Source organism: Poecilia mexicana, unplaced genomic scaffold (genome assembly GCF_051168715.1).
Source record: "Poecilia mexicana isolate PSO_F unplaced genomic scaffold, ASM5116871v1 scaffold_7, whole genome shotgun sequence".
NCBI classification, from domain to species: domain Eukaryota; kingdom Metazoa; phylum Chordata; class Actinopteri; order Cyprinodontiformes; family Poeciliidae; genus Poecilia; species Poecilia mexicana.
Window position 1 is genome coordinate 12,218,867 of NW_028263376.1, and position 18,069 is coordinate 12,236,935.

At 41.9% G+C, this 18,069-nt stretch overlaps 1 protein-coding gene across 3 annotated transcripts; it reads left to right on the forward strand.

Annotated features, from left to right (window-relative positions):
• Positions 1 to 989: 989 nt before the first annotated feature.
• plekhn1 (pleckstrin homology domain containing N1) lies at positions 990 to 17,390 on the forward strand. 3 transcript variants are annotated; one of them, XM_014985857.2, is made up of 16 exons: positions 990 to 1,384; positions 3,742 to 3,832; positions 4,012 to 4,173; positions 5,087 to 5,167; positions 6,441 to 6,531; positions 8,080 to 8,213; positions 9,189 to 9,335; positions 10,926 to 11,006; positions 11,108 to 11,183; positions 11,416 to 11,561; positions 11,777 to 11,932; positions 13,119 to 13,361; positions 13,721 to 13,876; positions 14,139 to 14,375; positions 14,574 to 14,634; positions 16,596 to 17,390. In XM_014985857.2, exons 1-16 carry the CDS (start codon positions 1,311 to 1,313, stop codon positions 16,778 to 16,780), a joined length of 2,121 nt encoding a protein of 706 aa, XP_014841343.1. In that variant the 5' UTR covers positions 990 to 1,310; the 3' UTR covers positions 16,781 to 17,390. The 3 variants fall into 3 exon arrangements, with proteins under 3 accessions (XP_014841343.1, XP_014841342.1, XP_014841341.1); XM_014985856.2 differs by having other exon boundaries at positions 1,133 to 1,384; positions 3,745 to 3,832; positions 14,136 to 14,375; XM_014985855.2 differs by having other exon boundaries at positions 1,144 to 1,384; positions 14,136 to 14,375.
• The last annotated feature ends 679 nt before the right edge of the window (positions 17,391 to 18,069 follow it).

Below are 18,069 nucleotides of genomic sequence, written 5' to 3' on the forward strand. Positions count from 1 at the left end.
TTTAAGCAGGGTGAGGTTATTAAACTGTGCAAGCATTTAGCATTTCAGGTTTAACACCTCTGAAAAACAATAAACCTGGGAACTTAGAACGATAACAGTCTCACTTCTTTGTACAGGGAAAACATTAATGTCAGAAGCAGCCAAGAAACCTGTGGTAGCTTTAGGTTAGCTGCAACTCAGGTGGGAAATTTTGTTGATAGGAGACAAATAACTGTGCACTCCATAAACATGGCTATTATGAAGAGCTTAGAAGAATAAAGGCATTGAAAGAGAAAATCATAAGAGCTCCAAATAAAAATGTACAAAAACTGTGGGAGGAAGGTAAGCAAAGCTGATATTCCTGGCATACATGCAAAACACTAATTGCTCACAGAATGTTTTTACATGGTGAAACATTGTAGTGGCAGCATTATAATGTGGAAATATGGAAAAATGCTAAATATTACTGAGAAATGTTTGGGTGAATGAGAAGATGGGTGAAGCAAAAGACCAAACTCCTGACAAAAAAAACGTGCTGGAGGCTGGAGTTTAGACTCCAGACTCAATGTATGCTAATGCGTCAGAATAACCCATTTAACGTCTCGACCAAAATCTAATTAAAAAGCTGCAAGACAGGTTTTTAATGTCCATGTATCCCTTTACTTCTGTTTCACTGTTAAGATACTGCTGTAAAACACAGAAATGTGTGTTCATGGAATGCAAACATATTTATGAGGCACATCTTCAGGGGAAAACAAAATGCCCTGAAGTAGAACGAAACTCCCCAGATACTCGGTTTCAAAATGACACTTGTGTGATGAAGGCCGGTAATAAATAGAAAGCCCGAGTGTGTATGTGTTTTCATGTCTGGGCATGCCATTGGTAAGTCCCTCTATCCCCCCTTTGATTGACACAGACCAACAAGTGAGCTCCCGGTAGCACTGAACGCCCGACAGTAAGTTCCATTTGGCTCACCGAAGGTGTGAAATGGCTCACTTCTGCCCGAGTCCCCCTTGCCTTTGTTGTGGGGACCGGTTTTAGCATACAGAGGCAGCTTCACAGAATCCTTCTGCTTATTCACCAGGCAGCCAGCCTGTGACACAGTCCTGAACTCCACCCCCTTTTACGCACAACACACTCACACACTCTGACTTCATCTACGCTCTCCCTGCCCAGCCCTCACACAGAACAAGTCTGACTTTTGCAGGGAGCACAAGGTTCTCTCTGAACGGTGCTCATCCATCACAGACGGGACGGTACATTTGTTGTTTTTTTTGTTTTTTTTGTTTTTGGCCTTCAGAGCAGCGCTAAGCCCCACAGGTCAGAGCAGCATGGGGAGCAGCATTTCATGTGTCCCCCAACATAACTTCAGGTACTCCAGCAAGAGTTTCATTCGCAGAAACAGGTAAGAAGAGCTCACCTCACCCAGGTTTCCCAAACTTGTGTTGCTGTATTCTCCCAGCACATGTCATGCTTTGTTGTTTTAGACTCAGTGTTTCAGCTGGGAGGAATTCATGGTATCTGTCGAGAGTTTGAGCTGAAGGTTGTGAATGTTACCAGACGTGGTTGTGGATCAGGTGGTGATACTGGATGGACACCAAGTCGTGCCCGGGCACAAGTGTCAATGATCCAGTTACCATTCTTTTCGCTTCTGAGGTAACCTCTCGGCTGTCAGCAAATCCACTTTTCTATTTAAGAAAACATAGAGCTGGACCTTATTTATTCATAAAAAACATTACAATAACGTAAAATTTTTAGTTTTGTTGTGCCACTGATATAAGATAACTCCTTGTGGGGAGTGACCAACTCTGATGACTTTAGACTTGTTGGACACATAAGTGGATTATATTTTGTTTTCTATATAGTTTCCTGCACCCTTCTTGGATTAAATGCCTGGGCATGTCCCAGCTCTGCAGCACCGTCACATCTGACTGTGATTAGCTTATTGTGGATGCAGTTTTTAATCCTATGCTGAGTGACCTTAAAATATCTGATTCACCACATTTTAGATAAATAATAATATTTTCTTAAAAGGGCAGAAAAGGTTGTAGCTCAACAAGTGAAACGGGAACAGCGAGCTTCTAAATGGGATTCATGTTTCCTGTAGCCTTCTCTCTCTTTGTGACATTGTATCAGGTGAGGCTCAGGTATTCCCCAAAGAGAATGAGGACGAGCTCTGCTGAATGCCACAGCAGTGACTTGGGGAATGTTGGGTGTGCAAAACGATTACCTGTCTATTATGTTCAATGCATACCTCTTTAGCTTTACAACTGCAAGATTGCATGACAGTGTGAGGCTTTCATACTTTCCTTTGTGTGCGAGTCAATTCAAAATAAAAAGAGATCTTAAAAAAAAAATAAAGTGAACACTATCACTCTCTTGACACCCGTGAATGATTAATGCTGGATGCTGGACTTCCTGAGCAGACAGACCTTGGTTCTCAACACACAAACAAAAGGCTGCGTTGTTGCACGGCGAGGACACTGGCACACATGTGCACAGACAAAGCAGATAAAGTACGAGCTGACACCGTAAAAAAAGTAGCACCACGGTTTTATCTCTGCAGCGAGCGTGCTTCCTTATAAAAATGTGACAGTAATGGTAACAGATGAACTGCATGCAAAACAAAGGGGGGCATTGAGTGCTGATTTCCCTATGCATATGCTCACCATCAGAGGCACAAGACCCTATTGTCCTTTTAAATGCCTGTGGTTGATGGAGTAAATGCAATGGAAGTGACTTTGATTAATTTGTAAAAGGGAAGGGAAAAAAAACATGATTATCAGTCATTGAGCTGCAGCAAAGCTTAATCAGACTTAATCAGTTTTTTATTTACATGTATTGTCTCCACCAAGAGCAGGAAATGATCTTTCCCAACTGTGAACAATAGAAATCCACTTCAGCCATTATGGAGTTCAGACGATTATTTTAACACACACAAAAAAAATAAATGATTCTTGAGTTGATATTTTAACTTCCTTGCAGACTTTGATGTGAAGTTACCTTGAACCATTTTGGGTGTAAGTGTTTGTTAATCACAGTTAATGCATATTCCAAATTTACCAAGGACGGCATCAGAAGAGCGCCATCTACTGGTTGGAGTTATGTGAAATTATGTGTAATTTTTTAAAATTTTCTAACTAAACAGAAAAACAAATGTTTTATATATAATTGTAAAATATTTCAGTTATTATTTATTTGCAATTAGCATGGTTAGCGAAGTTAGCATAAAAAAACAGCATCTCCGAGTTTTTCGTTGAGCAGGTGTTCACAAAGTTTTCACCTTCAAACTTAGAAAAAACTTTAAGACACTTCTAAGTCTGGCTATAGTCATGACAATGACGGTGTTCATCCACAGCTAATGTTTCTTTCATCTTTTGCTAAAACAAAGCAACGTAGCCGTACTCTGTTCTGACTTCCTGTTTTCTGCTGCTTGCTCTCTCTCACTTTCCTGCAGCTTGAGTGAATCATAGTTTTATGTGAAACAGCTAGTTTCATCTTCGTGCTTCCTCTGACATAATTTACACACTGAAATTAGCTAACTTTATGAGTCTAATTACTCAGTAACCACACTCAAACCAGGGGTATTGTTACCGTGAGAAGATATGCTGCTTTCATTGGTAGGAAAAAGTCTTTGAAAGTACAACACGCCAGACAATCTGAAGATTAACCCAGTAATAAGCCAATTTTTCTGTGAATCTCTAATCATGGTGAACATTTATTTGTGAGCATTAACAAATTGCATTCTTGTCTTTCGTGCAGCAGTCGTCTGTTTCGCAAGAAGAATCCCCAAGAGGGACAGGAGAAATCCAACAGCATCATAAATATCCTGTGCACAGTCACTCCAAGGAAGGTAAGAAACTCCTTCATCTCCCCCGACACAGCAATAACACAGCAATAACACAGCAATAAATCATCCATTTGACATAAAAAAAAAAATGTTCGACATACAAACATTCCTTAGTGATTTTACCCCCAACTTTTACTATTAAAACAGTTTCTGGATGTTTATGTTTCCGTGACTGGTTGCAGGAAATGTCTCCTAAAGATCTACAGACGATAGAGAACATAAAATGGGACCCTCCGTTCGCCTATGATCCGGCCAGCGGATGGAAGAAGAGCAGCATCAATGTGAAGAATTTCGGACGGATGATTCACAGCTCCAAAGTTCGATTCCGCTTCCTGCACTGCCAGGTGAGCGGAACAAAATCATTTAGCAATGACTGCATGATGAAATGTCAGGAAAGCAACAACAAAAGACAAAACAAACATCACCTCCAACTCCTCAATGCGGTTTGTGACATCGACCGAACCCAGAATGACACATCATCCCAGTCATCCGTTCGAAGCCTGGGAAATCCAGATTTGAACAAAACAGGTGGAAAGTAACAAGGTTGCACTACAGCAGGGATGCCCAAAGTCGGTCCTCGAGGGCCGGCATCCTGCATGTTTTAGTTCTCTCCCTGGTGGTAGTAACAACCTTTCAGCTTGTCAGTGTTCCTCTGAGGCCTTCTAACGAGCCATCATTTGATTCCAGGTGCGTTAAACCAGGGAGAGAACTAAGACATGCAGGATGCCGGCCCTCAAGAACCGACTTTGGGCACCCCTGCTCTACAGTTTTTGAGACCACCCTTAGGTTTTGACGTGGTGGCTGGGTTGTGAATAATCCACTCGGTGCCAATCAAGCAAGATTGCAAGCCTGTGTTTGGACATGCTCTCACCTGCCGCAGTTGTGAAACCTCCTCGACACAGTTAGGACCTCGGGGTAGAGAGAGTTGTTCTGATCACAGGGGCTGATAGAGGACACGCCGGCTGCTTGCGGTGGGAAATGTGATTTTTCAGAGCTGTGTCACAACATTGTCAGAAGCGTAGGACCAGAGATTGATTACAGGAATCGCGTCACAATGGCAAAGGAACACAATGTATTTTAACAAACTTTAACAGAGAAATGTCCAACTTGAACATTTTGTGAGTCATCCAATGCTGAATGAACTAACTGTAACAGTTTTTTTGGTTTAAGTTTTGTATATTATGATTCATTTAAAACATTTCTCTCTCATCCTATGTTTTAAATTGATTAATTAATGGCGTTCCAACTCCTCTGCAGGACATACACGACTGCTACCTGGATCTCTTTGAATCATATCTTCATTTCGTCTCCAACAACACAACCGGGCTAACCTATCAGGTGAGGACTTTTCAAATACGCGGTGTCTCAGCTATGTAAATCTTTCTAACTTTTACAAGTTTGATTTTATGAATTCATAAATTTCGATGCGTACCCCCACTGGGCAACCAGCACGTTGTTGGTAAACAGAAAGTATGATTAAGTTACTTCAGCTGTCTCGTAAAGCGACTGCGGCCATTAATCATCCGCTTACTGTGCATGCTGGGAACTCAACCCCCTGCCGAAGAGAGACGGCTACGCACCTGCGTGCAGCGTTAGTCAGACTGCAGACGAGCTCAGAAAGAAGACAGACAGGGATTCATCACTGATTTACACAGGCTGACCTCAGTAACATGGTGATTTGTCCCTCAATGTTGTAAAAATCTGATCCGAATGACATGACAAACAGAGCAGGGAAAAGTGTTAGTTCAAACTGTGGTACCAGAACCACTGGTGCTGCTTGGGGTGCCCTTAGTTTTACTCAGTGGAAAATGTGCAAGGTAAACACAAATTTATTAGCTATTCTGACCTAAAACACAATCATGTTTCAGCTCCGAGTTAAAAAGCTGTTTAGTTTCTGAATGTTCGCTGACGAAGTTAACCACTGTTAGAATCACAGGCAGAAACAATACATCTGTACATTTTGAAATCGGAAGAGGTGAAAATCTTTTCCGTTCCACATGTAAGTTTCTAAAGACTTTTCAGATTCTCCCCTCCCCCCCAACTTCAAACTTGGAAAATTAAACATCTAAATAAAACTGGAACCCCTAGTTACACTGTATCCTTCCACCAATCCTGCATTGCCAGTTTCAAGTCCTGTTGTAGCTCCTACTGTTATATTCTATGTGGTGGTAATTGGATAACATTGTATTTACTGTGGTGTTTTTTTTTTCTAGAAAGTTCGAGGACCACCCTGATAAAAGCAGGAACATCTTTGTCCATTTTTGTTTAACGTCTATGATGATAATGAGGCTTTATTTTGTATATGTTAAAATTATTATCATTAGTAGTGGTATTAGTGCTCTATTTGTAAGCCAAAATACACAAAGCATGCATGGACTCATGCATTTTCATCTGTGGTATATAAATGGTGGTTTATAACAGCCAATCAACACCCTTCTTTCTCCCCGTACTTTCCAGAAAATGTATTTTTATACCACTTGTTAACTGGGTCATGCTTCAGCATTGTTTCATTTCCACACAGTCACTCCACCTGCATAAATGCAGAATATGTCGGGCAGCTGCTTTTGTTTGTGGCTTTGTGTTTAAGATATTCTCTCGTTACGTTGCACAGGGAACTCTACCATTGAAGGAGCTTTCTATCTGCAACCTGCAGCAGAACTGTAATCACAGCCAACCAGAGGAATATGCCTTCCAAATAAACGGTAAGTCTGTCTTTGTGAGAAACAATCCAGGCAGGTGTTGGCACAGAGCGCTGGTATGTTATAATCATCGGTTGTGTTTTATTGGTTATCACTCTCAATAAAAATCCAGAGGGTTTAGAAGTTACAGTGAGATTTCAACACCTTTTCAAATTTTTTTTTTCTTATCGGTTTAAAACACACTATTTTCAGGTTTCAGCCTCCCCCGTTTTATCCTGTTTCAGTGATTCAAAGGTGCCGTGACCCTCCTCACCTCTTCACCTCCAGTCAAACTCCAGACTAACTAGAGCCAGGACCCCTTCACCCATCGGTCAGGCGAGGGTGGGGGGTTGGGAATAAACTGGTCTTAAAAGCCTTGCTTGTTAGACAACAGGTGCACCTCAGTCAGCCCAGCTGTCGTGCTGAAAAGCCCGGCTACCGCTCTTAACCTTGTCACTTCACATGATCTATGACGCAGGCCAAAAACTGCAGATCAATATCTGCTGGAAATATAAATTTGCTGCTTTCCTTTTGAGAAAACGAGCAAACGAAAACCACTTTGGGATAATCTTCCTCAGTCGTGACAGTGTAAGGTTTCTGTTATTGTAGCTCCTCATCATTTCCATCCGCCTAAAGTCTTTGCTGTCAAAATATATAAACTCCTTGGTGTTCCTTTTATCGTAAATTAGCCCTGCAGTTTCTCAGATCAGACTTCCCACATTCCAGTGTTGTGTTTCAGCACTCAGATTCTTTGGTATGAACCCTTTTTCTTTCCATTTGGGAGGCCTCGCTGACAGGAAACATGAAGAAGGAAGTAAGGATAAGTTCTGAGTCAAAGGAAAGACCTGACGTAGAGTTGCTCTGCGAGATGAATGTTGGCTTGTTAGGAGGTGACGAAGCAAACGCAACTCCGGAGGATGCTGAAGAGTTCCCGGAAGACCCTGCATAGTTTAAATTAATGTGGCTGTGAAAGTTGGCTAATGACGGATAATTGCTTGTAACAACAGCTTGTAACTTCTGTAAACTAACCGATGGTTTAAATACTCACATCTTGCTGGAATTTAGTAGGGGAAAAAAAACCTTTAAAAGAGTGAAACAGTTCAAGTTTTGCCAGCAAAGGCCCCTTAATTTAAAGCCAGAAAAAGAAAAACAACTCCCAGCCAAGCTACTGCTTATCGCGGAGCGGTCAACGTTCAGCGGTTCGGTTCCACTATTAGAGTACAAAGCCACAGGCTGAAATGAAACAAAATATCTCTGGTGGTTATCTGTGGTATGTGCAGGACTGATAGGTAGAGGGGGATTGCAGCTTGGATCATCCCGGCACTGTTCGCCCCCTCTGGGTAAGAGCAGTCTGTGGGAGGGAGCTCTTGCTCCAATCTTTAAAATACCAAACACAGCAGGTCAACGGGGGCTTTCAGGAGCTTACATGTGGTCTGCATGTGTTAACTTTTCCTGCATTTGTTGCGTAACCTGCAGTAAACAAAGTTGGAGAGTGATTTCCTTCTTGTTTATGCTAACGTGACTGAAAGGCGCACCTGAATGACTCGTTTTCTTCTCAATCCCCTCCGTCAGGTGTCAGCCTGAACCACATCATCGTCTACTGCGCCAGTCAAGAAGAAATGGACATGTGGTTTGGCCTCCTCAAGGAGAGCATCGAGCAGAACGGAGGCACTGCCATCCAACCTGAAAATTACACCAGAGTGAGAGTAAGTCACAGAAGGAAAAAGTTACTTTTCCTTCTGAATGTTATTTCCGAATTCAAAGGCACTGCTTGACTGTATATTTTAATCTACCTCAGCTTTTGTTTCCAGCCACTCCTGATAAAACAGGATGTGTGAGTGTGCAAATACAGTGAGTCACTTAAGGCCGCTGCTGGATTTCCTTGAAGCCCTGCACAACAGGGAGAGGCTTGGACCGCATTACGACCTACTTTAAACTGAACGGGTTTTAAATGCTGACCCCAACCTCACAGGAGGTTGATGAAACACGCAAGCCTGGATGTGTCATAAGAGAACAAAACAACAAAAGTAAAGCACCATATAGTATAATCAGCACCCTTGGTAAAGACATGTAAAGAGGCTTAAAACATAGTAATAAGTTGCAAAGAGCACAATAAGTGCAGTCGAATCACAGCTTGCAAACAATATATACATGAGGACCTTATTTTAGCCAGCTGACTGGTAGTGAGCAGCAACAGTTGTTAGAGGGGCACAACACAGCCTGAAAACATGTCTGTTACTCCTGCACTTTCACTCGCATCTCATTAAAAAACAGTTAAAATCTTGGGATTAATGTGATGAAATGTTTGTGTTACTTCAAACTGCTGCATTTTTAAAAATTTGGTTTATCCTGGTACGTGCAAATGGTCCATACTGAGCAACAACATAACTGCTACTCGCCTAAACTTGCCCATAAAAGCAATAACCAAAACATTTGAAGAGTCACAAAGAACCAACTTTATTTTGCTGCAATGCACCATGAACAGAAAGATTAGGGGGTTAAAAGAAACCCTCCCAAACTCACTCACTTAAAGAAAAGTGAGTTTACTTTAAAATGAATTTATTCTAAACACATCTCACTAGTGTAGTAGATGTTTAAATAGGCTTTTTCTATTCCAAGAACAGAAATCAGATTGTGATCATTCACACTTGATAATCCCACTTCAATTTACCTTTCTGCAGCTAAACCAGAACAAATCTGAAGGAAGAGAGGAGCTGAGGAACTCCATCAACAGAGAGCCCATCTATGAGTGGGAGGGCTCTCAGAGGGACAGCCTCGGCCCCATCACCTACGTCACCAAAGTCCGACTGCAGCATCTGCCCTGCCAGGTATGACTCTACCGCTCCTTATCAGGAGTGAATCACCGCTGATGGTCAGAAACTCGCATGTTTCTGGAAACACACGGTGAAGTACAGCTGAGTGTAATTCATGACACAAATATGTTTCCAAAGTGTGGGAATTTCTTCTCATGCTGAATAAAAGCAGGATAACATCAGCTCTGAAGACAGGTGACTCATAGTTTTCAAATTGCGCAACACTCTGCATTACCTCAACACAATGCAAAGGGCGAATTAAACGGGAGGAGTCCATATTTTTCCTACAGTCTAAATATGCAGCATTCTGTTCCTTAGAAGCGCACCTCAGATTTGGCAGCATTTCACCAGATGGCAAGACCTATCAGTGAAGAGAATCAGATAAGAGCTCTATAAATATTGCTACAGCAGCTTCGCACAGCAGCTAATCAAAGCAGAAGTTCTGACATGTCTGGCATGAATATCCGTTAATTCTTCATGGGAAGCAGCAGCAGCTCCATTGATGTGATTTAGGGCCTGGGCGTGAGATTGGCATTTGCTCGGCTCGCAGAGCGACTCGACTCACCTCACAGCTGGAATGTCAGCTGTCTGTCCAGAGACACGCCCTCTCCAAGAGAGAGGAAACATAAACTCTGTCAGTCTGCCACACCTTTCAATGCCCCATGAACTGGTTCGACCCGAGATCTTACGGGGAACTTCTAAAAGGAGAATTAAAGCATGAAGTTTGTCATTTGTTATTCTTTGCACCAGATCTCACTGTCTTTTCTCTCCTCGAGTTCTCAGGGTTTGCCTTCTTGCCTCATGAATAATTTAGATGCCCGTTTATTTTTCAGAACCTTAAGGGTGTAGTTTTAGACTTTTTTTAAACGGAGTCCTGTTAAAATGTCATAGGCACCTAATGTTTTTTCTTGCAGAAGATCACTCTTTTGGCATCTTCATTTCGTAATAATCCTGGTTAGTTGTTCCCAGAAGCTAAACGGTGGTCTGATAGGAGAGTCAAGTCCAAGATGGACTATGTCAGAAATCGCCATCAACTTATGCCAACACTATCTTTTTTTTAATCCCTAGACTTTCTAGAGGTTCTGTCAAAAGATTGCAGGCATTTAATATCTTACATGCAAAACAAAAAACTGTTTTGATCAACTAAATCTTGTTTTAGTTGATCTTGAAGCAAAGTTGACTTCTGTCATAAAACAACTATAAAATGTTGTTTTATGGCACCAGTTTATGCTAATGATACTTTTTAAAATAAATATTAGAGGTTAGAGAGATTTCACACACTTCATATTTACATGCAGTAAATAACTCAATTGGAGCCCTCATTTGGTATTAATCCAGACTAGCTGGTCCAACAGGCTAAAGATAACAGCTAGTCTGAGACGCACCAAAACCAAAGTTTATTTCTACCGTATTAAAATAATGAGCTAGAATGTCATAGCCATTAGCTTCTGTATGTAAGAGAACGACAACTGAATTGTCTACTGTGTTCACGGTTTAACCTTTAAACAAAACCTTGAAGCTACTGAAAGTTGAACGTTTACTACATGATAAAATCATTGCCAAGAGAAAAGGAAAAAGTGCTTCATTACTGCCATATTTTCACAGGAACAAAGTGACAGATTGCTGGTGATGTACCCTTCCACCCTGATCATCTTATCAGAGGAGAGCGACGGGCTCTTCTATAAGGTAATGTTCACCTCCTTATACTCTTCCACTTAAAGATTGTGCTCCTATTAGTCTATGTGTTTGCATAAAGGACTTGTTCTAAAGTCTCCTTCTGATTACAGGGCAAGCTTCCACTCAACATGATTACAGTAACCACTCCCTGTCAGGACGTCAAGCCCAACACCTTTATGATCGAAGGTAGGTGCGCTGAATCAGTAGCACTGGAGCGTTGATAAGGGAACATTATGTGTTTTATGCTAAGTGGCTAGCTCTTGAAATGTCTTGCGTCACAGAGCGTAACCCCTCGATGAATGAGAGAGGGGGGGTCGGGGGGTTTGTTACGCTTGGTGAATAATGTTCTGGCTGTAGCACATTCCAGTGAGCAAGCAGACCGAATGACGGTCTTTGTTTCTCTGTCCGCTCTTCACAGGCAAGCTGATCAACCCCATAGTGGTGTCCTGTCTGGACAGGACAGAGTTCTGTGACTGGATCCAGCAGTTCAAAGCCGCTGACGTCCCTGTTCTCAGCCCCCCACCCCCCGTGTATGACATCATATACACGCCAACAAACAAAGAGGTGAGGCCTGCTCCCTGTCACGGTCAGAGAAGCATGATGGTGCCGTCTACAGCTGATGGCGAATTTAAAGAGCAAATACATCCGCCAAACTGGTAGAGCAGGAATAAGAGCCACGTGGTGGGGAAAGCATGGGCCCTGAAAAGTATTTAGGGAAAATAATTGCACCATGTTTTTGTATTACTAGGTAGTAATACATTGCATTCTTTCATCTCCAGCAAGCGACAAAGTTCGATAGATGGAGTGGAAACAGCCAAGGAAGAGCGGAGTCGCTCAAATACAGCCAGCCGCCAAGCGGGCGTGGGTCCTTGAACCTTCAGGTACCAGTTCATGAGGAAAACCTGATGTCTCCGGGATACGCTGAGCCTCTCTGTGTAAGTCAACCTTGTCCTGCTCATTCAAACAATAGATCAGTAATTATTGAAGTGAGTTTTTGCAAAAGTCCAGATTAGCTGGTTTCCATGGGTTGAAGCAGACGTTATAGTCCAAGAGTGGCCAAAACCGAAGTAGATTTCTGTTTTCTTAAAACAGGTGTAATCCTAAAAACATCATGGCAATTTATGAAAAACTCTATTTTGTTAACCTTCAAAGTACCATTATGGTTTCCTTTTATAGTTATTGTAGACAAGCTGATGTCTATTTGCAGGGGAAGTGGAGAATGGAGGTGGTGTTTCACCAACAATCTTCCCATTTTATGTTACTCTGAACAGAAAAGCCTTCCTCTATTTCCTGCCTTTAAAGGTGCTTCTGCTTTTAGATCTGCCCAGTGCATATATGAAAGCAGTTTTAGGGTTTAAACCACAACAATACTTTTGATATTGTAGTTGTTTTAAGATGTTAGAGGTCCACGTTGGTCTTGGACCCTGTCAGTCTTTCTCTCAGCAAGCTCGACTAATCTGGATTCAATCTAAATGAAGAATCCAAGAGAGCCATCTGTTCCACGTTAAATACTAATTGCTTGCTTGTAAAATCCTTAACTATCCCTTTTAAAGTTTTAAACTAATTAAACAAACAACAATTAATATGGTTGGAGTTAGTTGTCCTCGTGTCACCGGCACGCATTTCAGAGACTGAGCGACACCTTTCATCAAATAAATGATTAAGCACGGGCTAAGCCCAAAGGTACTCCTGTTACTACTGTTCAGGTGGTGAGCCATAACACGGAGAACAAAACGACAAAATCACCTTCAGATGCACTTCTCAAAGTGCTGAGTCGGCAGAAAAAGTTTGATTGTAAACTTCTGTGTTCTTTTGAAGTCCAGAGGCTCCCTGCATTATCAGGACCTCTGACCAAACTCCCCCAGACGAGGAGTTTGCATCCTCCCTGCCCGTCCAATTAGCTTAAAAAGAGGGCTGAGTGCCCAGAAGTAATGTTGCTGCTAAACTTTTGACCTTAACCACCACTCTTCCAATTAATTTGATGGAGATGTTTTTCTCCAACTCTCAAATGACTTTGTTAACTAAAAACAGAATATGACACCACTGAGTCAAGTCTATGGGGTGTCAAGAAAACTCGCATGGCTGACTTTCCCTCCTGAATGTGACTCCTGCTCCCTACAGTACAGCTCCAGTCGCCCCTCCTCTGTCGAGACGGCCCGACTGGGCAGCAGGACCAACAGCATGTCCTCCCAAACCAGGCCGGACCGCGACCCGAGACCTTTGTCGCTGCGCTACTCCTCGCCGCAGCACGGCTCCTACCTGCAGCCTGCGGAGAGCGCCCCGCTGTCTCAGATCTACAGCACTCCCTACTCCGCCCTGCACCATGTCAGCCCTCAGCGGCTGGACAAAGCCCCGCTGGTCAAGGTAAGTCGGTCTGGCGTCGAGCTCCATAACCAAATATTCCCTTTGAGACTGTTGGCTCACTTTACATACCATGCGTGCAGGAACTGAAATAGAAACGGTCGGTAGCCAGATCGTGGGAGGGTTCATCTCATGGGGTTAACAGATGGGGGAAATACAGACTGGGGTTGAAAGATCAATCAGTTTAATCAAGCATATAATTTAACATCTATTATGATTCATAAACAAGGTGTTTTTACTGCCCTTCTGCTTCAGATATTCATCTGAGATTATCCAAAATGTTTACTTAAAAACATACTGCACCTGAGGAAATTGCACTAATTTTTGCTTCCTTGGCTCACATTTGATTCTGTTTGGATCAGTCTAACAGCTGGAGCACACCACAGACATCCCTGAACTACTCTTTGAGCGCTAGCCAACGCCACTCTGACCTGTGCGCTCTGCGTCAGCCCTTGTCTCCCCTGTACGATGAGCCTTGCACCCCAGAGATCTTCAGCCTGGAGGAGGCCAGGCCAGTGGTAAGTGGGTCAATGACACTGGATCGTTAGTTTCAGTTTACACCTGAAGAGACTGTCTGATATCAAGCAGTGCACACCAACAAACTCAAGGACATTGTTAATGCTGGAATTATTTATTCTGAGGATGTTTCACAAAAATAATGTGAAGCCAGATAAAACTGTAGGCAGCCTTGTTTCTAGAAGACGAGCCTTGTTACAGGCACAGAAACGCATTTATTTCAAATATTTAGATTTTTTTGTCTCTCTCTCTCTCTTTCAGCAGAAGAGCTGGAACAAACCAATCCAACACAACCATCAGGACGCCCATCTCCTACCCTCGTCTTTCCAGCTACGCACTCCCCCCATGGGCAGACGCACAGGGAGAAACCTGGTCCTGGCCAACACCCAGGCACAGGCGTCAGGCCGAGATGTGGAAATGCATCAAAGCCAAGCAGAGCAGAGAGCAGAGGCCGTGTCGAGGCTGAAGCTCCTGCCGATGCCTGGTCACGTCCAAGAGCAGGTGAGGCAGGAAACGGGATGCTCCAGTTTCTGGAATGCTAGGCTTCAAAGAGAAATACCAGGGCACTATGAGGAAGGAGAGCTAGTTTATATACTTGTGCTGAAGGGGATATTTAAACAGATGCTGCTAGTGAAAGGCACGCTTTGGAACATGGTGATTGTTTGTTGATTTTTTTCCTGTTTTCACATCTGCTGACAGATGCATCTCCCATCGAGCTCTGTGATGAACACTTCTCATGCGCCTTACAGCTACTCACTAGGTAAGAATTTATGAAAAACTCCTTTGTACTCATTGATTTCTGTTTTAACTCCAGGGTTAAGGTGTGCTCATAAAAAAAGTCTTCATATCTCTTTAACTTTTACCCATTTTGTACAATTACACAAGCAAGCTTCAATTTATTGGCATTTCATGAAATAGACAAACACAAAGTGAACCACAAATGCAAAGTGGGAGGAAAAAAGATGTGGATTAAAATATTTTTCACAAACAAATATAAGAAAAGTGTCCAATTGTACTCAGTCCCCTTTTTGTTCGATGCTCTTAATTCAAATCGAGGAAATCAACATGCTTTCAAAAAGCACCTATTAAAGACATGATGTCCATTGGTGTTAATCTCAGTATAAATTCAGCAATTCTCATGCTGTAGTGGTAATATCCCGAGCGATCACGAATCGAGGTATCACCGGTACAGCTCTGCCGGTTCGGGTACGCTCATGTATCGGGCGAATTCAGCGCTATTTCCAACCACGCAGAATCACGCAGACACACGCAGAATCTACGGCAACATTTTGAAGTTATGTAGCTGTTCTGCACTTTACTGAATTACTCACTTATAACAACGTCAGGCTGAATATTAATATTCCAGATTCTGGAGAAAAGTCCAAATAGCTACCTGTAGCGTCCGTTGACGAGACCGAATTTACCCAACAGTTGTGCTGCGTTCAGGTGCAGCTGGGAAACTAGGTTATCAAAATAGCAAAACAACTCCAAATTGATTTGAAAGTGTTTTATTCTCAAATATGGACACAGTCTTATTTCAAAATGTCTAAACACTGACATTGACAGTGGTTGTTTTGTTGTATAATCTATCTACCTAAGCATTGGTTATGCCTGGTTAAGCTTCTTTATAAAATGAAGAAAATCCAACCAAATCTCCGTCAGTTCTATGCATGCCACTTTTTAAGTTTTTGAACATTAAATCTCATTTACTTTTGAAGTAATTTTTGTTGATGTTTTTAACATATTTTAAAAATCCTCATACACCCTGATGTTGTTCCGTGATTAAAGGATATCACGCCATGAGCTTAAAACCGGGATAACAACCTGGTTCAAGGTTGGTCTATCACAGTGTTTCTCAACCCTGGTCCTCACAGCCCCCCTGCTCTGCATGTTTTAGATGTGCCTCTATTCCAGAACAGCTGATTCAAATGATTGCATGACCATCAAGTGCTGCAGAAGCCTGTTAATCACCCAGAGATACAATTCAGGTGTGTGGCAGAAGGGAAATACCTAAAACATGCAGGACATGGGGGCGGTGAGGACCAGGGTTGAGAAACACTGGTCTATCACGTAAAATCTGTGGTAACAGCACAAAAGGTGAAAAGGGTCAAGAGGTGTGAATACTTCTGCAAGGCACTACATGCATGCAGTAAGTGCCTCTAATCGTGACAAGGATGCTGCGTTTGATGATTGGCTGGAAAAACAGGCACAATAATTGGCACCCTTTAAATCTAGACCTGTGATAAATGTGATTTATGGAACTTCGACACAACTAAATGGCTAATTTAACACTGGATGTACTCAGGTTGGATTGTTTGAGCTCTCAGCAATATGACAGATGGTTGAAATGTAACAGAAGTGAAGGTGCATCAAGTGTTCAAAACGTGCCTCTGGAGCGTGGCCTATTCGTGTGACGTCCCATAATTAAGAGGATCATCGTTCAGACAGGATATACATCTTCTTTGTGACTGACAGCACACAACAGAACCGTCTGATAGAAATTTGTTACAAAGACATTCTTTGGCAGGTTGTTGACATGTCATTTCATTTAGAAGAGTAACAATGAGTTTTTTTGCGGCATGCTACTCCTCAGGATTTACTCTGCAGCTGTAGTGTGAAACAAGACAAAGACACGCCCGCTCTGGGACTTTGTCCAAGTTCGTACAATCATAAAAAAGTTTGTTTGAAACTAATCGCATGGGAATCTTCTCTCACCTACAGATCGCCATTCTTACCTCGAACCCACGGAGCCAGATGACCAGGAAGTGGACTATGACAACATTTGGGAGTACGACGGTGAGACTGGGATGATTCAGCCGGCGTGTGGAATTTCGACACAGTGGACAGGATTAGACTTTGGGGCCCAGGGCCTTGGTCCCATGGCAACTCGGCAGAGATGGTCATAAAACAAAACAAAAGGCCCGGCACTCGTCTGGACGTGCGCAAACATCAGATCACTATCACAGGGATAATAAAAGCCAACGGTTGTGGCTGGAGCGTCTGCTGGTGTGTACAGTGTGAAGTAACAAATCTGAGGAAGTGCTTTGTCAGATGTCAGGAGAGGTGGGGAAAAAAATAAAACAGCGCAACAGACATATTTCAATTGTCTGGTTCATATGTAGCATTTAAAATGAGCACATACAGTGCGTTGTATGTAACTTTATAATAATAATAATAATTATTTGATGTATTATTTAACTCCATTGTTGCCATTTCATTTGCATTATCTTTATGATTCTCTCTTCTACTGTTTCATTTTGTTTCTGAATTAAATCAGTAAAAGCATTCCATTACAGCATGACTTGTTACAAAGTATGTGATTATTTTGTTTGTAAATGTTGTAAATTTAATAAGCCGCATTGTTAATGGAAAAAGATGTGGCTTGAACCGATTGTCGTAAAGGTGCTAACGTTGTATATAAAAAAAAACTCATGCAATGTAAATGAGTGACTTTTCTATTTCTGTTTGGTGTGTTTTTTATTATTAATATTTGAAAATAAAAGAGCGGAAAATATACCCACAGGTTTGTCTCTTTATTTTGAACATTTTCGTGTGGCAAAGTTGTAGGATGATCTTTGAAATGATTTAGAAACTGTTTTACTGAGGTGAAAAATAAATGCTAAACATAAAACATAAAAAAGTACTTGAAATATTTTATGAAAAAAATGCATTCTTAATTATATTGTCAGATTCTAATTGTTCAGATTTCAGAGACAGAAGTTAGCTTAATGAGCATATTTGTTAACTTAGTTCTGGTTTTACATCTGGGATCATACTTTGCATGTTGTCATTGTGTATAGCTTTGTTTTTCTAATTCTGTTTCTGTCTGTGTTTTTATGTCCTGCGTGTCTCTATGATGGACTATCTGTCCAATGTGTCTCATTCCTCTCACACGGTGACTGCTGGCAAAGGCTGGTATAGAAAACAAAGGACTTAGTGTACAAAGAATGTTTTCCTCCTGTTTTCATTACACTGTTTGTTCATCATAACCTAAGGCAGATTCTACATTGTCACTCATTTCATTTTTTTCATTTTCATAAATGTTCAGAGAAACTTCCAAAGAATGAAAAGAAAATCAGCTTTTGTGAGTATTAAGGTGATGATATGTGAGGGATGCTACGACTTGCACTTGATTCTGTATAACTTACATTTGTAGCTTTGAAATCCTTATCGTTCCTAAGAAAGATGTCTCACC

Bases quoted from the DNA above. Each gene is read 5' to 3' on its own strand.
- plekhn1 (XM_014985855.2), top strand. From the start codon at position 1,311: ATGGGGAGCAGCATTTCATGTGTCCCCCAACATAACTTCAGGTACTCC. The intron at 8,214-9,188 runs GTAAGTCACAGA...ACCTTTCTGCAG, and splicing joins AAAATTACACCAGAGTGAGA to CTAAACCAGAACAAATCTGA. The intron at 14,635-16,595 runs GTAAGAATTTAT...TCTCACCTACAG, and splicing joins GCCTTACAGCTACTCACTAG to ATCGCCATTCTTACCTCGAA.